The sequence below is a fragment of the Lagopus leucura genome, unplaced genomic scaffold (genome assembly GCF_019238085.1).
Source record: "Lagopus leucura isolate 7727_CA_CO unplaced genomic scaffold, USGS_WTPT01 Super-Scaffold_100012, whole genome shotgun sequence".
Lineage (NCBI taxonomy): Eukaryota > Metazoa > Chordata > Aves > Galliformes > Phasianidae > Lagopus > Lagopus leucura.
The window spans coordinates 14272689-14299098 of NW_024962267.1; the positions used below are offsets into that span (position 1 = coordinate 14272689).

A 26410-nucleotide genomic window follows, 5' to 3' on the forward strand; every position below is an offset into this window, starting at 1 on the left:
AGCATAACCAGCTCAGACTTTTGCTCCTCAAGTCTTGCCCACTTCCATATCACCCTATTTATGATGCACACCTATGTGTACCCCTTACATTCTCCTCACCCCACTGAAGGAAATTTACGCCTGCAATCTGACTTTATCACAGGAAAGACTGTAGTTCCCAGGTTCCAGGTTTGCTTTCCTCCAAGGAACAAACCTAGAGGAGTTAATTCTCACTGAGTTATCTTCTGTGCTGCTGGTTATGTTCACTGCAGTACCACAACACAAACACACATAATAAAAGTTCAAACTGATGCTATTAAATACATTATGGGTATTTTATATTTCTTACCACAGTTTTTACAGTTTCACAAATATCAAAACCCAGTGTACATGTCCATTTTGCAACACAGAACAACTATACAATTCCAAAAAGAGCAGGCATTTCAAAGAAACAATTCCAAAGTGTAAACACAGTGTACAAGCTCTTCACCTCACAATCCAGGTGCTATGCAGTAGAAGCTGAGGTAACACCGTACAGCATGAACTCAACAAATGGTTGCTTTGTCTCAAGATGGTTTTTAGCATCCCTCTGTCCTGTCGCCTGTTCAGTCCTTTAGTTCTCCCCCAAGTTATACAAACATACAATAAATACATCTCTGATTTTAAAGGACACTTAGACAAGTCATGAGGATTGACGTGAGTACAGTACATGTAAGTTCAAGTGCAAAAAAAGTAATTAGTGGCTAGTCATCGATGTTCATTTTCTATGGTGTTGGTCCCAAGCAGAACACAGGTTGTTCTACAAGCACAGCTAAAGCACAGCTACAGGAGACCCCTCAGCTAAGTGGATGTCAAAGCAGATGAAGCTGTGTATGCCCTTTTCCTGCTCAGCTGCTGCCATCCTCCTCTCCCCTAACCCCATGCTGCTTGCCCCTGCATCGCTGCGCAGGCCACACAGTCCAGGAGCACGCGCCATCCCTTGGAAGGCTGACACTGACATCTTCACAGAGGGCTGAGCAGTACCTACTCGAGTCCTGCAGAAGCTGAGTGCTCAGTATCTCCCAACAACAAGCTGTGGGTGTAAGCCAAGGGGCCAAAACACTATCCTGACTGAACACCTGGCTCCTCCTCGAGCCCAAGGATCTCCCTTCAGCAGCAGCTTTCACCACGCACCAGCCAGGAAGCTGGCTGTGGCTATTAGTGAACAGTATGACAGAACAATCCAGAGTCTTCCAGTGTCTCAACAATGGGCAAAGTAAATTCCTGCAATTTAGTTACGTACGCTTCGTCCTGAGAATCTCTCTACTTCATTTCTGCATCAACAACTTTGCCCCTGAAATTCTAATCATTATGATTATTAGGTGATTCTCCCCGCCCGTCCCCCCTTCCCCAGGCACTTAAAGCTTGCTGTCTTCTTAATAAATAAGCACAGTAACTACACTTCATTAAATAAACCATTGTACAGATGATGAAATAAATAATAAAAAAGAAAACCAGTGTGCCCACTGAAACCTCGATCAATCTCAGGTTGTGCAATCTTGATCAAAGATGGTTGTTGTCTCAATACAACGTCAAACCTAAAGTTACCCAAACACACACACACACACACACAGTGCCCAAAAGAAGGGCTGCAAGCACTCTAAAAGCCTTCTTCTAGCTCTTCTGCTTCACTAAAATGCCACTTCAAAAATCTCTCCTTTACAGAACTAAACTGTTATGTCAAACAAGATAACATTAGCTTTGAAAAACATATTCTTTGAATATGTTTTATTTATTCCATCACCATAATATGAAGCTACGCTTGCTAAAAGCTATTCTGTTTCTGAGACATCTTTACAGTTCTACACTGCTTCTATATGTATTGGATCCAACATCTTTAATATGCTAAGCAGGGAAACCTCGGTTTCTCTCTTAAAAAGTCTTTTCATTTTGATTCATGAAGAAATTGAAAAACAAAAAATAAATAGCTGACCAAGTCAGGCACTCTGGCCTCAGCAAGCGATGAGCAAACTCTCCTTTTTCTACAGATTGCAAAGAAATCTCATAGCACTTGACTAAGCCTTAGCAAAGCAGCCAAGAATTCTTCCTACATTTAGATCCGACCACATCACTTCCCTCTAGCATTCCAATCTTTTGGCTTCCCTGCTCATGTTGCTCCGTGTAGTCATGTGAATATTGTTTTTTATATAGTTAAAAGCACTTGCACTGCATCACATTATGCTCGTTAAGATGAAGGAAGTCCTACTTTTGAGCTCCTACTCCAGCGTTTTCCAGGTGAGAAGCAGAATTCCATGCACTGGATTTGGTAAGATGAGAGCATCTCAGGGCCCCGCGGCGGCAGGCTGAGCATCACGATCCGATGCCGGGCGGTCGCCATCTACTTGGGAATCTGATGGTGCTGTTGGTGTTGAACAATTTCTGGACTGCCCAGAATCTGTCACTGTTGAGGGTTGCCTTTCCGAGCTGGCCAACGTACTGCAATTCTCATTGATTTTCTAAAGAGAGGGGAAACCATTGCACGCACAAAGTGAGTACAGGCACCTGGCACTGCCCCCAGCCGATCCCCCCCAGTGCATTCAGGCACTTTGGGAAACTCACAAAGCGCTCACTTTGAAAGCTCGCAACGTAACAAATCAAAGAAAGAAAGAAAGAAAGCAAAAGTGGTGCATTTAAATCCAGATGACACTAACAGCAAGCAGACGTTTGCTTACCTTCCATCTCTTTTCCTAACTGCGCTTCCCCAGGAAGCATGCAAAAAACAAACTTGTTGTGTTTCGAGGGGAAAAAAAAGCAATTAACTGGATTTCAAAGTTCAGACAAGAGCATTATTATGATGAAACAATTCTGTACATTTTTTCAAGCTCCTTACATATAGCTTGCTTCAATAGTTCCTTCCCTCCCCCATACACCGTGCAGACTCTCTGGATGGCAAAATTTCTACAGTGCTGATGTTACATTCCCATTCAGCCTATTCAAATAGGCCTCGCTGAGGAGCATGAGAGCACATTTAAATACCAGGTACATTCATTCCCTGGGATCGAAACAACTGAATTTGACATTACAAGATGACTCACTATCTATAAATATTTGTTTTGCACTGAAGAATAGAGAACATGGCAACAACACCCCTTTGCCTGGAGGATAGGTGAGCAGTGGCAAAGATAGAACCAAAATCCTAATGAAATCAAGACAAAGGATTTTCACCACTAGTTCCAGTTTCTTTGTGTTAACCTTTCCCAATGACCTATTTGCACGTGCATTTTTAAGGAAGTTATTCACCAAATTTAATAAGAGATTTGGACAGCCTTTTCAATAGTTGCATTGAATTTTGGCACAGTCAATAAGAACTATTCAGCACTATTTTATATCCGTATTTTCACAGGAGGGAAAGAGAAAGAAGAGACCACGCTCTACAAAGCAACTGGTGAGCCTCAGTGGGCACAACAGCACGTATGGCTGCTTCACGCAGCTCAGTGAGGTGGCCAGGTGCATCCAGCAGTGTCAGCCAAGTCTCTCTCAGGCACCACACAAGTGCAAAGCTTCCCCCTGCCATGCCCATTGATGCACCCTCTGCTGCTGTGCTTCTCTGACTGTTACGTGAAGACAGCTTACACCAGGCAAGACCCTTGAGGACGCTTGCCAATGTGAACCAGAGCCTTGTCTGCACAGGTTACTTTCATGTCAGACATCTACAGTACCTCTGGTGTCCCCATAAAAAAAAAAAAACAACAAAGAAAACTTCACTCCTTAACCCAAGGAAGTTCAGAAAAGCCCCAAACAACCAACACAAACAAATTAAAGCCAACTCGTCTGTGAATACATTTGCAATAATGAAGACAAGTAAGAAAGGCAGGAGAGAGCTGACCCAGTGAAACTTCTGTACACTCTGCTCTGCTGAGTCACTGTCATGCCTCAAATTGTCCATTTCTGAAGACACAACTGTGGAAAAAGCATTTCTGTGTTTCTTCTCACCAGGTACGTAAGAGGGAATTTCACCCATTCCTTCCCAAGTGGTAAACACAGTGCCTTTCAGATTACCCATGCTGTTCTAAAACCTGCACTGACATCTCCCTGCTTTCCTTAAGCAGCATGCTTCAGCTCCATTCTGGACTATACAGTCAAAGCACAAGGTGACAGCTGGAGTTCCTACTCCCTGCTAATGAGACTTTTCAAATCTATTTTAAGTGAGACTGGATGGAAGGGGAATGGTATAAAGAAAGGACTGCCGATCAGACAGGTTAAGTCCCAGAATGGCTCTCATCTGGTATAACTCCACATAAAGAAGGGATGAACTTTATCTGAACTGGAGGCTCTGCATCCCACCAGTAGTTGTCTGGAACTCCTATTTCCACTGCAACATGGAAATCTGGTAGCATCACCCAAGAAATCAATATAAAGTAAGGTGTTTCACTCTCTCCTAATTAGTTCTAAGACTTCATGTTTAGTTGTCACTTTGTAAACTTTGCAAATGCAAAACCTGCACATTCCAGCTAATATGAAAACAAATGTAAACTCATAGGAACTCAAGTATATCTGAGCCTGAGAAATAGTCTTGCTCCATGTCTCCCTCTCCTATCTTCAGGAAGATGATATATGCAAAAACAGTTACTCCTGCTGTAATACAACAACACTAATTCATACAGTTGTTCACCTATTGTTTCCCAGCTCTGAATTTGTTATACACTGACAGAGAATACTTGCCACGTACTAATAGATTTCCCCAGCTATAAAAGATTTCAAGCACCTCCCAGTACACGAGAATTTCCTGTGCAACAGAAAATTACCTGCAATGGCTGATTCTCAGGCATAGGATAGGTTTTGGATAGCTTAACCATCTCCTTTATCTGGTAGATAGCATAAGCTAAGGTGACCCAAGGAGAAGAGCTGACACCCCAGGCAGGCTTGTTCACATCCTCCTGTTCCTCCTGGTGTTTCGTTTTCTTCAGAGGCAGCCTGGGCTCAGTCCGAGGCATGACATCTTCTGACTGCTGTTGTACAAGGTCAATAGTTGCTATGGGAACAGGACTGGAAGGCACTGGGATCCTTTCTGCCAGCATTGTCTTTTCTGGAGTTTAAAACAAAGTAATCACCAGTTAGATCCAATAAGCATTAAAAAAAAAAAGAAAAAACAACCATGAAGCAGACAAAGCACGCAGTGACTGTGCTATCAGTGTTCTTATCACTGTGCTGAAAGCCCAGCACAGGAACAGCTAGCCAGGAGCCAGACACACCGCAACCTAATTAGCGACTGGATGCTGTCCCTACAAGCAAAGCTGCTCTGCAGCTGCAGAGAGATTTCAAGCTGGCTGCAGGAGGGGCTGGTGAGCACGAAGCAGTCCATTTGTTCCCTGCCAGCTATTAGAAATATGGTACCTGGACATTTAGAAGATGTAAAGTGTCAATCTCAGCAGATATTCACACCTATGGTCATCTCATAATCTGAAACAGTACTCATTACTTCCTTGAAATACCATAATAAAATGACTATTGTGACCCTACACAGTGAGTCTCACAATCCTGAAGAGGCAGAGTGTTTAGAAAGAAAAAGTAATCATGCAGATAGTTAGAAACTATTGGATATTTTAAGTAATAGCTGTACGTTGTCTGAGAGTCTGTAAAAAACACATCATACGTGCTGAGAAAATATTCTATCCAAGTATTTCACCAATTAAAAAGCTCTTCTTTTCAAAAAGATAAAGCTAAATTTTGTTCACAGACTCCTAGATAGCACTGGGTATTTTAAACAATGGCTGGATGTCCCCTACTAGAGCAGAAACAAAGAGGCCAATCCTGCACACACTTAACCACACACTCAGTTTTATTCCTCCAACTGGTACTGCTAAAAATTGACCTAATTACTGGCATACTTAAAATTAAAATATCCACTCTTAATATGGGGAGAACACATATTAAATGAAAACCAAAGACTGAAACAAACGACAGAATAGGCCATCAGGATGAAACCATTATTCTGTTGTTTCATGAGTAATTAACTAGATCTTGATGGGAAACTGAAACAGCAAATACCCTTCTTTCTATCTTTCCATTTTCCTCATTATCATTTGAATAAAAGTGAATAAATATTTGAATACCTCAGCCCAGGCAATTTTATATCTACTCGAGAACAAGTCATTTAACACTCCAGCTAAAGGAAGGTAAGTTTTATTTCCTACAAAAAACTCACACTGCAAAGTCACGTTTGGGTAAAAAGCAGTTTAACAACTCACAACATTTCTGAATCACGCCACAGTTCTCTTGCCTTTATAAGAACTACAAATCCTCAACTTTGCATTAAGTTTTTCTTTTGTCAAAGGTAGAGATAAAAAAATTCAAGTTCCACGTGTGGGAAGATTCCTCTGAAACCAGAACAGTACAGACACAACTACAAAAGCTGCAGTCCTCTGAAGCCATCTCTACAATTTCTGGCAGAGGTCACTTGGACCAGTAACATATGAGAGTATGCAACATTGAGATGGCAGTCTTAGGGGACTGATGCAAGAGACATGACTTACTACATCCATTAAGATTAACCTAGGATATCCCCAGAACTAAGAGAGCATCCAGGAAGTAAAATACGTTATGCCTTCCTCCTGTAGATAACCAAGCACTCAATGCTGCACTTCTTACAGAAGCAGCACACCTCAATTTCTTTCACTGCTGAGGAAAAGATTTCTCATTCCAAATCAAACTATTCAATCAAGATCTCAGTAAGGACACCAAACAAAATCATCGGTGCAGGGAATTATCTTTGGAGATTCCCCTTTCATCTCTTAGTGATCTATTTTAGCAACAGGAATATTTACCTTCTTCTTCATCAGGAACCAACAGCCACTGGATCAGCGCGAACAGAAGAAGAATCACTAAACAAGCCATTCCTATTCCTCTGAATGTGGCAGCAGGACCTGTAATGATAGATTTTTTTAAATTGAGAATCTATTTAATTAGGAAAATGATACAGGATGAATCAGCATTACACACTCCGAGTATCTGTTGACCCACATAGACTTTTAGAAGCTCACCATATTATTTTTTCTTCCCCCCTTCCTTCTTTAAGAAGTTTTGCAAAGGCCTTTTAACAGAATACTTAGATTCTCATTTGTTCACCCAAGGCTGCAAAGTATCAGCCTAGTTTCTCACAAAGGATTCCTTTGTCTTAAGGATCAGGTTGTAGGCTTGCCCACACAACACTAAAAATAGCCAGGCATAACATACAATTTAATGCATCTACAACGACAGAATGAGGCTGTAAGCAACCTGCTCTGAACTCAGTGCTGGCCTTGCTACGAACAGGGGCCAGGACTGGAGATATCCTGCAGGCCCTGCCAGCCTGAGCACTTCTAGGACTCCGCAAGTTACAAAAAGCATATTGCTCTTTGAAATGCAACAAGACTTTAAGCATCAGTACATTGTAAGCCAGTAGCCCGATAAAACCAGAATTTCACTAAGTACAACAAAATTTGTCAGTGCGTTTATTGCTTACCAAAGTAGTTGACCAAAACTCCTCCAACCATTGCCCCGCATCCTCTACCCAGGCCCAGGTGCAGGCCCTGCAGGATGCCCTGGGCCGACGTCCTCAGCTCCGGGGGCACTGCTGCACTCAGGTAGGAGATACAGGCCGCCCATATGGCTGCATGCGTGACACCTGGAGAGAGGGAACACGGTGAAAAGGACGGGGTCCCCTGCACACCACTGGGCTGCTAGGGGAAGCTAGAAGAGCCCCTCCCTGCCCACTGCCTGCAAAGCACCGATGGAGTGCTGGTGATGCACTGCTGGCAAGCAATCTGCACAGAGATGCAAGGGCTCCTTGTTCTGCAGAGGCTGCCAATGGCTCTTTCTCCCTCTCAGATGACCGTGTTTAAGAGATGGGCCTCGGGAACACTGAAGTGCCTTGAACATCTCTCTGCCAGACTCCTCACCCCCTCTGGGCCTGCAGATTCAGGGTTACACACAGTCTTCTTCTTCCCAGAAGGAGAGCTAAGCAGAAAGCCACTGAGCCACCAAGGTGTAAGAAGAAGCTGCAGCTGGAGCCCTGTCTCTGCCATCTGCCTGCTGGCTGTCTGGGCAGCGGGGAGGAAGGGACAGGAAAAAGCTACACTGAGAAGTTGGAAAAGCAAAACAGTCCTGGAGCATCACACGTTAAATAAGCCTGAACTATTTTGCCACCCTCAGAATGAGTGGGAATATTTATTCTTATTTCAGTGGTATTAAAAATAGTAATCACAGCTTACCGATGCCTAAGCTCTGCTGCCTCACTTTAATAAAACGTGTCGGCACAACTGATGACTCAGTCAACATGTTTCTGTCCTCTGCACTCAACTTACTGAAGAACAGTTGGACACTCAGGAATTAACTCTGCATTTAGGTTGGGGGCTCTTCAGAGCAAGGCAATGCATTAGTTTGTAATATACTTGCACAGCAACTTAGATTTTGCTTAGCTGTACATTACTGCTAGCCTATGAACCTGATACCATTCAGGTCTGTTGGATGTCCAAGAAGCTGCAGAGCTTCTGTTCATTCCAAATCTCAAGAAAAATGTCACAGTTTTGGGGTCTGCAATAAGTTAACTGTTTAGAAGACAGCAGAGTACAGAAGGGCCCTTTTTATAAATTGTGGAGATGGCCTGGGAGACAGCACATCGTCTGGTTGAAAAATAAAAGGTTGACATTAGGATGAATGTATTTTACCCGACCATTTACAGTTCAAGGCTTTGAACCTCACAAGCTTTCCACGGAAAAAGCTTTGAATTTAAGACCCACTAAATACCAATCTTTCTTTAATACAGACTCACACAGGGAGTGGAGAAAAGCCCCAATAACAAAGCAGAGCTAATGCAGTACAGATAACAAGCGTACGTCTTACAAACAGTGTGTTTTACAATTAATCTAAAACATTCTGTTTTACCAGCTATTCAAGAGTAAATCAAGTTATAAAGCCAGACAAATCAAAACCACACCAGAAATTACTTGAACCACGAGGCACGAAACCTCCATGTTTGTCTGCAAACAAAAGGCTGTACTTAACCAGCACCACTGTGGATAGTTTCACCTCTGCAGGGAGATCCAGGTAGAACACAGAGTTTCTAGTTCCTCTGAAAACAAAGCCACCCCTTTAAAACAGCTTATCTTACTGGCCTCTGAAGGTACAGGCTTTTTTCATGTGTGCGCACATTACTAATGTGATTTTTTCATGTTAATTAATTATAGAAAAGTGACTTTCTGGAACGGGTTTTACAACAAAAAGAAGTTAGCTTGGATTACTGCTAAGCACATTTCTTCTAACAATTTCTGTAAACAATAAATACATTTTGACAGTCCTTATTTAAACCACTAACCACCATTTGACCATTCAGACTCTGGCAAGGACAAGGGCAACAGCCCCACTGCTATGCTCAAAATGATGTTTAGCAAACAGTGTGCCTTCCATACAAACCCACAGCTGAAAATGTTGGGAGAAGCATTTATTTCAAGAGGGATCTTTTCTAATCATAGCCAGTGCAGGATTCGAGCTATCTGCTCTCCAGACAGAGACCTGCTGCAGAAGGCAGCACCCAGAACAGTACTTGCTAGAATTGGGTGGGTTACAGCCATGTGAAAATCACTCATTTTCAGGTTATTACTGTAGTTTTGTACTTCAGAAAAGGTGTGCTGTGCAACTCAGCTGGCTGGCATAGCTGTTAAAAGAGAATTTGGACCATTGCCCTGAAACAACGTGAACAATAAGCTGCAGGTAGTGAATACATTAAAACTTGGTCTGTGAACTGCAAAACGAACAAGACTTCCTGCAAGTTCAGGCTGATGGTCTGTGCCTACTGTGGGTATCTACCCACCAGAGCGTCTTGACATTTTCAGTTAGAGATTCAGCCTAAGGTCTTGTTTTCTTACAGTGCATGTGCAAACAAATCCTACAGATTCCAAAGTGTGACTTAAGAGCTGGGCTGAAATCTCCTCCTTTGTTGCTCAAGAGTGTAACATGCTTGCAGAGTCCTTGCTGCCCCAGTTACACTGACAGCAACTGAAATGCCACATGGCTCTTACTGCCATCAATAGATGCGGTCTGCAGAGTCATCTTCTGGAAATCTCTCCATGCCCTTCAGCACAGCACATGGGGATAATCCTCCCTGTATTTCAGAAGCTTCTTAAGAAGAAAAATAAATTGAGAGTCAGCTGAAACTGTTGTTGACCTTTACCATCCCTTCAGCTGAGTGTACTGGAGCAAACAGAATCTGGCAGCTTCCTGGAGGAAGAGGTATGTTTGACTGCTGCTAGGACTCCACAAAGGGATCTTAGAAACCTACCAACTTGATGCAGTCACATGGCACACGTGGTACCCACACGCACTGCACAATGAAACCTTTTTTTGCTTTTAAATACTTCTACCCTCAAGTACACAAAGCAACCACAACTCTTACCTCTGTCAACAAACTCATGTAATAAATTCAAGCTCCTCCCTCACCAAACTTCACGAAGGTGTCACTTAGCTCTAATGACACATGCAGAAAGTAAAGGATGTGGTAAATGCTGCAGAAGAACAAATGAGTCACAAAGAGAAAGACCAGTAGGAGCAGGGAGGGGAAGAGATTCATGGGCAGGAAAGAAAAGAAAAAGCCAAGTGTACTTCAAAAAGATGAACTTGTTCTACCATGGAGCAAGGCTGAATGAAATTACTGCAAGGCAACGGATGCCGCAGCGCAGTGTCAGCAATAGGTACACATATACTGTGCCTGCGGGCTGCACGGATGCTAACACACCAGGGCAGATGCAGGCTGAGATGTGCACTTGGAACACAATGAGGTTATGGGCTGGTTTTGGTTTTTCTGTGTATTACTTTCAGCTTTCTTCTTTTCTGGCTGTGAATAGCTGCAAATCTCTCTCTTTTTTTTTCTTTTTTTTTTTTTTTTTTTTTTTTTTTTAAAAAAAGCAGAATGAACCCAAGGGTACATGATTCACCAGTGGCTGGACAGAAATAAGAGCTGGCAGATAAATGTGTAAGGAAGTACTATTTTGCAGGGACTTCTCTTTTTCTTGGGTAAATTTCACATTACTCTGGATTACAGCACAAAAGAAACAGAATAGCTCCCTTGCAGCCTTGCTGTAAAAACAAACCCACATGATAAACAAAACAACCTGGAATTTCAGTAGAATAAAAACAAGTTGCAAAGGTAAAGAAACTACTTTTTCAGCCTCGATGCTTCCAGGCACAACCTTTGGACTGAGACACAAGCTCTTCCTCTGTATTTGGAGTTCAAGCATCTTTAAAACAGCTTTACTTACACAGTAACATCCAAACCTCTGTATTCATCGTTTGCTTCCCGCTGATGTTCAAGGAGGAACTAAAGCACATACACATTCTTCGTGCTCTTGGTCACATAAACACATCTCAACACTTAGTGTGACAGGGAGGCAATGGTTCAATTGTTGTGGTTTGGGGGATTTTTGTATCAAAATTCAGAAGCTTACTCTTACAGCAGATTAGGTCTTGGTGGCAGGCAGAGAAGGAGACAGGATGCAAATTTATTTCGGTGTCAGTAGGAATCTACACTCACCAATGACACCTCAATTAAGTTAAATTTTCACAGAAAAAGATTTCTGTATATATAGCAGAAAAAGATACTGCAAGCTCAAATCGTGCTACACACAAAATAAAGCTTCTAAGTAAAACGTGCGGAAGATCTTCCAAGCAGCATGGTATGAAATCACAATACTGGCTTTAACACAGACAGCTGTGTTATTTTTAAAGGCAAGGAAAACACTCCCTGCATTTCAATCAGCCATTCTCTGGCAGGCCTACGGACACAAACAGCTCAGTATTCCTCCTGTACTAACAGAACAGAAAGGAAAATAGTTCAGATTTTTCTTGGTTTTGAGGAGTGGTACCTGACACAAAGACAGGAAGAAATGTCATAAGACACAAGTGAGAGCAATGTATATTTCAACACTGTAATGAAGGCCTTACAAACTTGTTTGAGGATGAGACTTGCAAACAGGGCTCGACTTACTTTGCACAGACCAGACCTCCGTCCTTCCCATTACGTCTGCTAACGGGCAGTGACCTTAAAGGAGCTCTTTTAGCACTCACAAAGCTACTGCAAGAAATTCCTCTCCAGCCATTAAGAAAATTCAATAGTCTGAAACACTGATCAAACAGTGCCCCTGAAAAACGGCTGCAGAATAACTGAACAGAGACAGAATGACCCGGTGGGTTCTTGTCCTTTTTCATCTTTTCCCTCTGCATCTTTTACATACTGCAACCTTCTGCATGCAACGAAGTTGCTGCTCATCACCAAACAGGATCTGCAGAAGGTGTGCACCCAGCTCACCTTCCCTCTCATTGTTTAGCTAGAGGGTGTGTTGGCCCTGCACAGATCTGCTTGAATCAAGAGCCAACAGCACACAAACACAAACCCACCCTTCTGACGTCAAGCACTTCCCGAGATAAACAGCAAAGTTTTATAAACCTGTGCTGCCTGGGATACTTGTAGTCACAGGAAGAACGGAGAGAGAAGCGCCACATTTTTACTTTAAAATTACAATTTGGGTGAAAAGTAAACATAAGCACAGGAGCTCAAACCAAAAGGCCACGAATGCACTATCTTACCTTGAAGTACTTCCATCGGGAGAACCGTCCAAGCATTTTCCAGATAGGAGATGTAAATGTAGCGGGCAGTATTGCAGGCAAGACCAATATAGAGCACTCTGGATGAATGAAGGAAAAGAGAAGTCAAAGCAGTTTCCACTTTCCATTTCTGGTTTGTTACAGTATCCTTGCTGCTTCAGTAATCAATGGCACAGGGAGGTTTTACAAGTCTGAAGCACTTGCTCAACACAACTTCTTTGAGTCCTGCACCTGCATGGGAACTCTCCTCTTGCTTACCCCAAACACGTAATCAAAACAACACTCAAGTTAAGACTCTTCAAACTCCTAATGGGAAAAACACCAGGAGAGTCAGCAGAGACACAGGGCTTCAATGTCCTGCAGCTTCATGCCGCGCTCTGCATGGAGTTCTATTTCAGAAAGACCATTTCTGAGCACATTCAGCATCCCTTCCTAACAATCCTGTTTACAACTCATTCAGAGACTAATTATTGCATTTTAACAAAAGCCTGGTGCAGGTTTGCATTAGACAAATTAATTTTACCCCAATTAATACAAGTTTATAGTCCCAGTATCTACAAATTGCTCAGAACTCCTCTAAAAACACATCCCACAGAAGCAATATGGTTTGTAACAACATGCCTCAGGATAAAACTTAACCATCCTGTTGAAAAGCAGCAGATGCTGCATCTCTGAGTGAAGGGATGAAAAAGGAAAAAAACAAAAAAAAACACCATAAAAGCTCTTGTTACAGCTCTTAAACAATGAAGGACAGAGGCTATTTTTCACAGTGCATTACCCATTGAATCTGAGGACTTCTCCCTTCCAGTTTCCAGATTTAGCTTCCAGGTTGCATATTCAGCTACATTTCTGACCGACTCCACTCAATACAGGATTTATCTTGGGAAAAAAAGACGACTGCAACCTCAGTAAATCCCTAAACATAGTTTCTTGATTGGCTCCAGGTTTGGCCCAAGTGATCTAAATGCAATTGGCAATTAATTCATAAGCACTGATTAACTCATAAGCACTGATACTCCTTGTGCCAGCGCTTAATTAGTTGTTCCACAAATGCACAATGAGTTTAAATTCAATGGTACAGAGCCACTGAAAAATCTGGAGAGATGCAATCATAGAACTGCAGCATCTTGACAACACCGGAGGTCTCCAAATAAACGTGTTGACAGCTACAATACCAGTGCCATCACTTCCATTGTGTCAGCTGTATCAAAAAGATTCAAAATTACAAAGATGGATCTGAGCCTTTTGCAACAACACAAATTTGCAAAGACAGTATGGCTTACTTTCAGTAAGTTGTGCACATTTCAGATACTGCAACTTGTCCGCACGCCACTCAGCACAAATTTCACCTCTCCCTTCAACTCATGTCCTCTGTGCCAATAGCAGTCCTCATAGCCCCAGCTTCATGTAACCATGATGTATAGTCACACTACAGAAGGTAAACAACGCTAAGGGGTTTGCAGGCTCCCTTCTTCCTTCCTCTTGCAGTAGGACCCAGGGTGCTGCACACCTGGGGACATGAAGGCACCATCTCCTACACCTGTTTCTCCACACCAGCAGCACAGATGCCCCCAGCTCTCTGTTTAAGACAGCTTCCTGCCATCTTATTTTCACTTCTATCTACCAACCACTTTGCCAGCCCAGCAAGAAGTTTCTTCCTTTCCTCCCAAGAAGTTCTGCAATGGCCAGATCGGTGGTGAGAACAGGCCTGCTCCGTCCTTTCACCAGCACCACCAGCACACCCAGCTACCTGTGCTTTTCCCATAGTGTTACACATAGAGCCAAATCTGAACCAAGAGTTTCAGAAGAGCAAGTTAATTACATTCTACCTTTTAATTTATTAGAATACAGATGGAGTTGCAGGTAAATTACAGTTACTTGTAAGAAGATTTCTCTAATTATACTTTTGGAGGGGCACATCACATGGGAACCTGTGTGTATTTATGGAATCTGCTCAAAATTGCTTACAATAACCACTTAGGCTTTTTATGAGACCTAAATGGATAACGTAAACTGGCAATTCTCACGAACCTTATTTGCAGTATCCACAGAGACAGCATATTCAATTTGCAGGTCAAACATTTAAAGCACTGGATCTATATTTGCGTGGAGAGTCTAAGCTGTTAGCAGCCACAACTAGCAGGCTCTGCTGCCCATCAAGACTCACATGCTGGAATTATGGTCAGACAAACACACTCAAGCCCAACCTCAAGGAGGTTATTTTCAGAGGTTAACATCCTCCTCCTAAACTCAGCAGCAGCCCTGAGTGCTCCTACACAGGATGCCACTCAGCAGTGCTTTCTAAATATTTGATAACCAGTTCTGTGTGCTTTCTCTACCCATATCCTCTCAAAGAATGGATGCCCTTCACCACGCTTCTTGCACTCTGTTTCGTGGAGGTTGGCTGGAGGCAAAGCGAAAAAACCTCTCTTCCTTCCACCTCTCAAACACATACAACCCCAGAACAGCTTTCTAGCTACACTACTGGCTGTCATGACTCCAGGTCCACCCAGTCACCTGCTAATGCACTGCTGGAAGCATCAGCTGCATGCGTAACATGCGCCCACATGCAGTGCCTATGTGTGTCAACAGGAAAGCTAATGGAGACAGAAATAAGGCACTGTATCAGCCACTGTATCATTTGTTCAGTATGGTCATGTTTAAAATGCCTGGACAACAACTTCAGCAGTAGTTACAGCAACCCGTGAAACCGCAATCTGAGCGATCTGATCCAGCTGGGGATGTCCCCGTTCATCATGGGGAAGCTGGACAAGATGGCCTTCAAAGGTCCCTTCCAACTCTAAGGATTCTGTGATTCAAGAATGCGGGGAGCAGCTGATCTGCTAACACATATAGTGGTAGACACAGAAAGCTTCACAAAGTTAGAAAATGAAAACTGAGTTTATATCCATCACGGGTGTGAAGTTCATTTTATTTCAGTTCTACCAAGAACACTTCTGTCTCTGTGACAGCGCAAGCAACTTTGCTACCCCTGCCTGTCTTCAAAGAATTAGGACAGGAAGGCAAGATTGAATGATACTGTTCTAAGAAATACTGCAGAAAGATTGTCCACACCTATCATTCTAGCAACTCAAGAGAAAGCGTGCATATATATTATTTTTAATTGACTGACATAAACCAACAGAAAGTGAAACAACCTTAGCACTTGAGTCATCCTACCAAAAAGAGAAGTCAAGCCACCGCTAATATAACTGAAATACTCTGTGAAATATTCACAGCTTGCTGTGGATTGTTATTTCCTACAAGACCTTACATCAGAATTGCTCTAACCATGTAACTTCTTGGATGCCAAAATGACAAACAAGGAATTCTAAGGCACTAGGGGAAAGAAAAGATATGCATCCTGAATGCTTATGGCTCAGGTGGTTCTGAGAAGGACGTGCAGCTGAAGACTATTTTTCTTATTAGTACTAGAAAGAACAGCAGCAACAGACATACACAGAACTATCAATGGCTTCGTGTGCCCAAGAACAGCAACAAAGCTGTGAAGGGTCTGGAACACAAGTCTTACAAGAAGTAGCTGAGGGACTGGGATTGCTCAGTCTGGAAGAGGCTCAAGGGAGACTTCATCACTCTCTACAGACACTGAAAAGTTATAGCAAGGTGGGGTTGGCCTCTTTCCCCAGCTAACTAACGAAAGGACAAGAGGTACAGCCTTAAGTTGTGTCATGAGAGGTTCGGGTTGGATGTTAGGAAGCATTTCTTCTCAAGAAAAGTGATGAGGCACTGGAACAGGCTGCCCAGGGAGGTGATAGAGTCACTGTTCCTGGAGGTGTTCAAGAAACATGGAGAAGCAGCACTGAGAAACGTGGTGGTGATGGGCTGATTGGACTAGAAGATCTCAGTGATCTTTTCCAACCTTAATGATATTATGATTTCAAGTTTAGTTAAAAATAAAAGGACACCTTGAAAGAGACTTCTCCAACTGCGATGACTAAATATGAGTAAGCATTAGATAATGATAAAATATGACTAATGTGCTTTTCCCAAGTATAATTATACAGAATGTTGTATCACTGCAAATACAAGCCAGTATTTTAACAATTTCACACTGATCCAATCTTGGTTTCATAGGCTTACTAGCACAAAGGAAAAATGAAGAACAGTTAACCCTGTACATCATCTTTCCCTTTAAAGTCCATTGGGGCTGTTATCCCCCTCCCTACCTTTTTATGTCATCTTATTTACAAGCCTCTCTTGTAGGCTTGTATAAAACTCGTTCTTTTGGATTTTCTTCTTTCTCTAGTTGAAGTTCCAGCCTAAATTTCACACTACAACAACATAAACGGAACAAATATATCCAAAGCTATCCTTAGCTATCATGATAGTGATCTCATCTCACCACCCCTCCATCACCATATCCTTCCTCCAGTCTTTGCACACAAAGGGTCACATTCTCTCAAGCTAATTGTTCTTATATTCAGAAATTAAACAACTGACTCAAAGTAAAGATAAAACTCCTTAACTTTAAACGCCTCAGTTTAAAGGAAGGAACAACAACAACAACAAAAAAACATTTATTGAGTAAACTCTCAAGTTACCATGCTAAGTATCTCAAACATTTTGAGTAGAGATGAAATTAATCAAAGAAGCTCAACCCTATAAGAGCAAATGAAAAGAGAAAAAAGCAAAGAGCAAAAACACAGAGCAGAGTGTAAAAAACCAGCACCATCAGCTTACACAAGACATCTCAATGACTGTGATTACAAAAGGGCCACTGGAAAAGACATGCTAACAACACAGAGATGATCTATCTGTACTCGCTTGCACTAAGCACATACAAAAACAACTTTTATGACTTCATCAGCTCAGATTCACCACTGCCTTTCCTCCTCTAATGTTTTTTTGTTTGTTTGTTTGTTTTTAAAGAAAAGGGACTTCGAATATACAGAAACTAAGTAACTTGTGAATTGAGAGAGATACAATGTTCATTATTACACGCTAGAAGTAACCAATTTCACTTCAACCTGGCAAAAAAAAAAAAAAAAGTGAGGAACTATCTCATTTCAGTAGCTAACACATGCAGTTGCGACTACCGGAAGAGAGCAAGGAACTGAACTTGTAAGCAACACTACCAAGCTGCAACCTCATTCTGCCAACACCCTGAGCCTGATCACAAGTGCAAGCACACAGCAGGTGCTCACCTCACTGCTTCATCCGATCCTCCTCCCCTCTCAGCAGGCAAGTAACACCTATGCAGGCTACTGTTGGGGGCAAAGGCTGCCCCGCAGGGAGAAGTGAGCTAAGCAGGAGGTTAGAACGCTGCTACTCACAGGAAGAAACTGTACAATTATATTTCAGAACAGACAATCCTTGAGTAGGAGGCAATCCATCGTGATCTCTAAGAGAGTTCCCCATCAGAGAGCAAGGAAATGTCTACAAAAGGTTACAGGTGCCACGAATAACACACGCGCTAACATGCAACTGAAATGCTAAGGAAGCTCTGCAGAACATTTACAGCTCCTAAAATAATAATAAAAACACCTCCATGAGGCATCTATGTAACTGAGCAGGACTTTAAAATAAAAGATTTCATTTGAATTTCACTTTTTATCAGTAGGCCGGGCTTAAAATTTAACTTTTTAAAAATTTACTCATATATAGTTCTTTAATGGCAGCTAACATCTCCTTACCTGATATGACCAACCAACTCAATCAGTTTGTGGCTGAAGAAGTAGGCAGTCAGCTCGGACACATGACTGAGCACAGAGCAGACTCCAAAGAGAGTGGTGGTGCCGTTCAAATCTTCCAAGTGCCAGTAGAGAAAGGTGAACACAAAGCCATACCCAAAGCCCATGAACCACGCCACAAAGAGCACCGAGCCATACTGGATACTACACAGCAGTTTAATTAGGTCCCAAAAACTGAAAGACTGTGATTGGCTCATACTGGTTGTAGGAGTGTTGTCAGAGGATTCGTTGGAGGCATTTCTGTCCACCTGTGGTATTTCCACCTCTTTTTTCTTATTTTCATCTTGCTTGAAGTGCGTATAATGAAATCGAAACTGGGTGGCCACAATTAATGCCATTGTCATCAGAACACCAAAAACAATGAAGACTATTCTGTAGTTCTTGTATTCAGGAGCTTTACATCCTTGACCTTCAATGGCAACTTCTATATGGGTATAGTCGATGCCGATTCCCACAGAGAGCATGGCCAGCCCCCAGCCCAGAGACCCCCACATACGCTGCAGTCCGTACCGATCCCGGTGCTTGCCGAGGTACTGCAGAGTTACCGTGTCCACAATAGTGACAGAGGAAGCACTGAAAAATTCTCCTATGATGACAACCAGCAGAATGAGCAGGAAGATGGCTTCTACTTCTTGCTGATCATAAACCAGCATGGCTTGGTCAGAAGGTAACAGCTTGGTGGTGGTGGCAGATGGGGTGGTGCTTGGGGTCACGTTCCCCAGTGAGGTGGTGACAGTGGTGTTTTTCAAAATAAAATGAGTACTGTTTTCCAACTCCACATCACCGCTCCGCGTAGGTAACAGAAATGTTACTTCAGGAGTAGCAGTCCCTGTAGCTCCCAACGTGACTGGCCTGGAAGTGAGCAGGTCTCTCTTCCCACGAACTTTTGGGGACGCAGTACTCACGGCTGTTAGTGCAGATGACACGGAGGCGTTTTGTGAAATGGTAGTTAAAAGGCTGCTTGCATTGGTGGGATGTGCTGGGGGAAGGCCCTTTGGTACGCATCTTAAGGTGGCTGGTCTAACAAATCCAATCCCTAGGTTAAATAAAACCCAGCATAAAAGTGAGAAGAGAAGGACAATCTTCCCTTTCTTGAAGCGATCCGCTACCACTCCCCAGAAGGGAGCACTGCAGAACTCAATAAAGTACCTGATGCCCACCAGAAGTCCGCTCTGACTGGGTGACATACCCAGCTGCTTGTAATACACAGGGAGCAAGGGGTAGAGAGAGCCATATGCAGAATAGAAGAAAAAATAGAAGACCTTTGAGATCAGAAGATCGTTGTTGATTTTGACGCAGTGCTTTTCTAACCAGTCTAGCTCTTCATCTGGGACAGTGGTTGTCTCTGTTGAAGGGGATTCATTCTGGGGATGCAAGTCTTGATCCTTAGAAATGCCATTGAAAGGATCAGCAAGCACATATTTTCTCTTCTGTTCTTCTTCATCATCGGTTAAAATGGCAACCTTATCATCAGCTGCCATGGCTTACCACAAGCATCCAATACTCTGTGTGCTCTCAAGGAACCAGGGCTACCCTGCAAGCAAATAAAACACAACATGATGAAGGAACAGGTCTGCTACGTCAGTCATCAAGGACAAACATGGATTCTTTTTTTACTTTTTTTCCTTGAAGTGACTTCCCTAAGCAATAAAGGCAGTATTAGAGCAGGGAAGGCCATTTGCCTCGATTATTGGTACACAGTAGCATCAAGAAAAACGTGTTTTATGACCAGTGCTGTGACTGCTTGTTCTCCCAGCATATTCTCTTTCATGCTTAGGAGACAGAATACTTTATATATTCAAAGTTACTGTGGCAATTAAGTGCTATTTTAATTTCCCTATGAAATGAAAGGCTAATAACAGAAAAGAGGCTTACATTCACACAGATATTAAATTCAGTATTTCCTGCTGATCCAAGCTGCATCTGGCCCAACAGTTGACAGAACAAGCCTCAGACACCTCTAAAGCAACAGCCCATTAAAATACTCTCAACCTTACACAGTTCAGCATCACACAAGTGTAAAAATACCACCACTAAGATTCCAAACTTCCCCAAGGTTTCTGCTCCTCACATTTCAATGCCATTTGTATGGGATATTATCTACAAGGATCTCTGGTTTCACTTAGGCAAAAAAGGTTACATACAAAACTTGGAACTGTAAATATTCACGTGTTGAAGGTCAGAAGTTAATCAAAGCAATGCCCGTGCATACACAGAATGCTTTTTTCCTCCAGTTGCCCTAGAAAAACTTCAGAGACTTCTGATTTAAAATAAACAAACAACGTGGCAACACATTAGACAGAACGTTCTATTTAAGTTGCTAGCACAGTCAAATGTGGAAATACATTGCCTTGCTCTTCCCCACCAAAACCCAGCAGCAGCATTATTAGTTCCTGTAATTCCCAGTTCAGCCAGCCACTTCCACCTGACACTTGGAAGGACTGTGGGCTTTTAGCTCAACCTGCTTGCATTTCAGGCTCTCTATGCACAAAACAAGTCCTTCTAATGAGTAAATAACATCAGCCATTATCTGTGCTTTTATTTTCTTTAAGCCTTGCCTTGTTTTGACAACAAAACCTCCAGAACTGCGCAGAGCTCCACTTACAGCAAGGGGAGGAAGCAGAGGACAGAGAGCTGTTCCTGCCCTGAGCAAAGCAGTATATGCTCACCTGCCTGCAGCAGCTTGCTTACCAGCTGCACCAAAGCTTTACAGCATTCCTTTATTCAGAACAAATTTCCTCCTGCGGACCCCATGACAAAAGCACACTCCCTCTTAACCACCTGGATAACAAGACAGCTTCTTTCCAAGCACAAATTGGAATTACCTTCATGTGAACTCAACAGCCATCCATTTCCGAATGTATAAACTCAAAACCACCTGATTCCGTGTCAACTATACTAGAGACTTTTAAAGCAATTTGTATTTGATCTGGTTGTTAAATCAGCTTCCCTTTTGTATTGGAACGGGACAACCATTTCTTAAGTTGCACTGATAATATTGCTGGTCTTCTTCCACTCCTCCTGACTTCAAGAGCCATAACATCCATCCTCTTCTGACCTGTTGTGTGCCAGGATGAACCCAGCACTGCTAGCATGCTGACTAGAGCATCTAAATAAGAATGCTATGAAAAGTATATTTCGTAATCACTTCAGTAAATATTTTCCCATCCTGAGAGTGTTTCACTGAATATTATTAATAACACAGAACATACTCTTCAGAAATACAACAGCACCAAGACTGGTAGAAGCCATATGGCATTCCTTAATGTTTTGATCAGTAGTTTGTTTGGGAGACAGGTTTTGAAAGTGATTTTATTTTGTGAATTTTTAAATTCTAAAAATAAGCAACTGGAAATGAGAGAGCCAGCAAAGTGGCATTGTTACTGAAAATCCCCAGAAACCTTACTAATCTGTCTGGCTTTCCTTCTCTTGATCAAAAAAAACCCCAGCCAGACAGGGATTGAATGCGCAGCAAAATCAATCAGGTGGCAAAAAATAAAGGTCTTTTATGAATCAGCAAGGTGTCTGCCTGTTATTTTAACCACAGTCTTCAAATACTACAGCTTCACTTTGCAAAAACATTTTCTGATTCACAACACAGCAAGAGGACAGAAGACAGTGCTACCAGCAAGCTGAAAGCAGCAGAGAACAGCAGCAAGAAGAAAAGGCTGATAAAGTAAACAATGATTTTGGCATGAACAGGAATTCTAACTTGGTCAAGGCAGAATGAAGCACGAAGTTTGGGGTCAAAGGCTGTCAGGATACTACAGCATACTCCACACTCTGGAGCTATTCGTCCCAAAAACATGGAGAAAGAAAGCAACCAAACCAACAGCTTTGCCCTGACTCAGTGCTGACCAGCACATCTGGCTGAGGAAACAAATCCTCACGGGGAAACACCACAGCAGAGTTACAGGGTTAAAAACACAGCATGACAACTCCATCTGCCAACCAACAGAAAGTTAAGATTTGGGATGGAAGAGTACTGTGAATAAAGCTTCATTCAGCACCAATATTCAATCCGTTAAGATTTGATAATTACATTATAGTTAGGATTCTCAAAGCAAAATTCCTAACAGCCCCATAGTCAGGGTTTGAACGTGTACTGAATTAAAACAATTCATCAGCCACACCTCAGTTCATCAGAACGCGGACAGTCAAGAGTAGCTTCAATCCATCCAGCACCTGGAAAGCAGGCTATATCCATACTGCCTCCAAAAACTCTCCAAGGGCAGAGTTCCAAAGCAGCAACTGACCTCCCAGCAACACACAGCTGGAAGAACAGAGCAGGCTGGAGTGCTGTTTGCCTGTACAAATAAAGCAAAGCCAGCCATGGGGGAAAGCTTCTCACCTCACTTTACCTGAGTAGAAAACTGAGTTTGTTGTAAACTTGGGAAACTGCACAAGCTCTCCTATGACCATCTGCAAACAAATCTCATAAAAAGAAAACACGTATCTTATTAAGAAGTGCAATGAAGGTTTATTCAAGTTGCTAATTAACATTTGCTTCACAGCTTCCATGCTAGAAGGAAACTTACAAACAATCTGCCTTCCACAGCAAACTCACCTCCGTTGTGGCCACGCAGCAGCAGCCACAGCACTGCACCCTGGTACTGCACCTCCTCCTCAGCCCTGTCCCCACACTGATCCCAAACACAGCACCTCTGCACCAAAGCCACACGTGCCTGGCATCTCTCAGCATTCAATCCTGCATACAGCAGGCCTACAGGGCTGTCACAAACATGACAGATCACATCTTCCATTTCCAAGTAAGTTCTACCCTGACAGAGCAGCCCAGTGCCATCATCTCACGCCCAAAAGGAGAAAGTAATGCACACAACTTATATTGTGACAGAAGAGTCAAGAGAGTCCATCCTTCACTACTCAGGCATTGTGTCCCACTCCCCCCCTGTACTCCAGGCTCCAGGGGATACCACACAGCAGCCCCTTCCTGCTCTCCCAGGGCCATTCCTCCTGCTGCCCCATCCCAGCGCCTGCCTTCTGAATTCATAACACCAGAGCTAGGGCTCAGGGTGAATCAATTCTGCACTGCTGAGAAATGTTGCAGGTGTGAAGTGAGTGCATCTAACATTACCTACCACAATTAGCATTTCCAAGAAGTGAAACCACCTCATTCTGTAGTGTTTAACTCTTGAAGTTACTTTGTGTTCCTTACCAGGCGCGTGCTTTGTGTTTTGGTCTATGCAGGTATTTTCCTCCTCTCAGTATGCACATGAAACCCCTCATGCTTTGACACGCTTTGTCAAATTAGACTGAGAGACTCAAGTATGTCTGAGTATGGCAAGAGCAGGTTTATAGTAGGTTTAATGCACTTTATAATAGGTCTGAAGTTGCTAAGTGGATACAACAGTGGTGGCAATAGCATTAAAGAAGATAAGCCTGCTGTCAGCCTGGTCTGTGAAAGCAGAACCATCAAACTCATATCTCAGGACTCCTGCTTTCCTAGCCCTGTTTTCCATTTTATGTGTGCCAATTGGGATGCATAGAGTAGGAAACTCTTCACATAACACTAAGCAGTGAAAGAAAAGCAGTAATAGCAACTATGCACATCACTAATACCAATAACTAGACTATTAAGTGTATGATTTTAAAACCTGTTCACTTTCAGCAGCATGCTCCCAGCTCCAGCTTGCTGGCAACGGCTGCAGCTGGACACCGGTAGCCAGCACCCAGGTGCCTTCCACGACAGCCAGCCGTATGGCCCAGGGCACCCGAGGCACAACAACACCCAGCCCAGACTACAGAGCGCTGTGGCAGGTTTAGCCAGATGAAATTAAGGCCGCGCAGTGCCGTGGCACCAGCTCCACCCGTGAGCAACGCAGCTCTCTCACCTGCGTGGCTTCGTTCCTACGAGCCGCTCGGGCCGCGCCGGGGCCGCCGCCTGCCGTGAGCAGCACCGCCCTTCGGAAGGGGATTGTTTCGCTCTCCCTCCGTGCCCCGAAGGCCGTCAGAGCACACGCAGTCACACGGAAGTCCCTTTACCCGCTGCTCGTTTACACCCAGTAAACAAATCTAAGCAATAACCGAGCTCGCCAGCCAACACCCGACAACGGCTTTCTCTAATAGCAGAGGACAACAAGACCCCGCGTACCTCGGTAACGCAACGCTGAATAAAGCGAGCCGTTCCCGAGACGCGCGAGCGTTCGCGCGGCCGGCAGCGCTTCCCGCGGCACAGCCCCCCCGAGCCGCCCGCCGCCACGGCTCCGCACCGCCGGCCCGAGCGCCAGGGCGCGCCGGGATGCCGCACGCAGCGCTCCTCCCGCACGGCCGCCTTCCCACCGCTTTAACGACAGCACGGCGCTGCCTCCCGCAAAGCCCGGCACAGCGCGGGCTGGAAGACTCGGACAGCGACAGCGATATCGACGGCCGGGCGGAGCGGTGCGGAGATGCCCGAGCGGGAGGCGGTCACGCAGGAGGCCGGGGGCACGCAGCCCAGCGGCGCTCGGCGCGGAGAGAAGCGGTGGGCGAGGCGAAGGCCCGACGTCGAGCGCCCGCTTACCCGCCGCCCGGCCCCGCGCCGACTCACCTCGCCCGGAGGCGGCTGCGCGGGGGGCGCCGGCCCGGCACCATCGTACTGCGGCTGCTGCGGGCGGCGGCTCCGCGCACCAGGCCCGCCCCCCCCAGCCGGCCCCGCCGACACTGGGCCGCCGCCGGCGCGCAGGGGCGCTGCGGGAGGGAGGAGCCGGCCGGCACCGCCTCCGGCCCGGGAAGCGCCGGGGGACGAGCGAGCGGAGCCGAGAGTAAGGGAGCTTGGCGCGGCGATTTGTTTCCCTGAGGCTGCGTGAAGGTCTGGACTGCGGCCCGTCGGAAGTTGTGACGCTTGCTCAGACAGCCCCTGCTCCGTGCTGTCAGCTATAAAAATGAGGATTAGCAGAAATGGAGAAATTGCTGCATTGCACTAAATTGCACCTAACTTTTTTTTTTTTTTCCTCGAAAGCCTATGCATTTCTGGCCAAAGAGAGCTCAGAGAAGAAGAAATACAGTTTTAAGTCACATAAAGTACAAGCTTTTCTATTAAAACACTCACTAGTATAAAGTATAAAATCATTGTAGAATTACAGCAAAGTCAGTTAAAAGATTATCTGATTTTTCCCCAGGAGATCAAGCTCTAAAACACCATGAAATGTTGTTTAGAAACGTGCTACAGAATGAGAAGAACAACAGCCAGCCAAAGTTTTTTCTATAACAAATACCAACAAATTCATACTTTACCACGGGACACTGGAATATTCAAAAACACTGCTTTATATCACGCCAATATGCCCCATCTAGGAAGCTCGGTATTATGAACCCACAGCTTCTCAATGAAACAGAAAGAATTGCTGTGGATTTCTGCATGGGCTTTTGGTTACAAGCTTATTTTATGTTTTACAGATTTCAACCCATGTGCCCCATCACGGTGAGTCTGCCACTAAATAGTTACAAACACCTCGTTGTTTTACAAGGCTATAAAGCAAAATCCCAATTAAACTGAAAAACATATAGCAAAGTAGTTATAAAAAAAATAGGATAAAATTACCAACAACTATCGCTGGAGCTGCACACTGCTAACAGTAGGCTTTGCTTGGGAAGGACTTGGTGTCAGCTGACTCTGGAAGCAGCTGACTTGTTTCGTGGGATAGAGCAAAAATAAAGCAAATGCAGCACAGCACAGACAAAATTTTTATGTAAAACCATCTGACGCCGTCAGTATGATATATGCAGCTGATATTTTGCAGTAATGGCAAAGGTAAAGTACCTGAGCCCCATAAGGAAATGGTTTCTAGGAGTTCATATTTTAATTTATAGTAAAGTTTCTTGGTTGGTTTCTTTCATGAACAAAGGCTGTGTTTTGAAATCAGGAATTTCCGGCTGACACCAAATATTCAACTGTCCTTCAGCAGCTTTTAACTGCGGGCCAAAAAAAGAAATAAACAAAGATACTTCACAGCAGTCAGATCAGAAAGATAAGCTGAAGGTGAGATCTGTGCTGCTAGGACTTGTTCCAGAGCACACAGCAGACAACGGGAGAGCTTTCATTTCAATCAGACCTTTAATATTCTGCACAAAACATGAACAAAATAACTCGATGTGAGGCTGGATCAGGT

General features: G+C 43.8%; 1 protein-coding gene across 2 annotated transcripts; it reads right to left on the minus strand.

Annotated features, from left to right (window-relative positions):
* Positions 1-295: 295 nt before the first annotated feature.
* On the minus strand, positions 296-24917 carry MFSD6 (major facilitator superfamily domain containing 6). 2 transcript variants are annotated; one of them, XM_042874742.1, is made up of 7 exons: positions 24850-24917; positions 18246-19836; positions 12574-12671; positions 7460-7621; positions 6783-6881; positions 4764-5044; positions 296-2474 (listed from the first exon to the last, which is right to left on the minus strand). In XM_042874742.1, the coding sequence occupies exons 2-7, from the start codon at positions 19781-19783 to the stop codon at positions 2301-2303; spliced, it is 2352 nt and encodes a 783-aa protein (XP_042730676.1). In that variant the 5' UTR covers positions 19784-19836; positions 24850-24917; the 3' UTR covers positions 296-2300. The 2 variants fall into 2 exon arrangements, with proteins under 2 accessions (XP_042730676.1, XP_042730677.1); XM_042874743.1 differs by lacking the exon at positions 24850-24917 and adding an exon at positions 24415-24433.
* Between the last annotated feature and the right edge of the window lie 1493 nt (positions 24918-26410).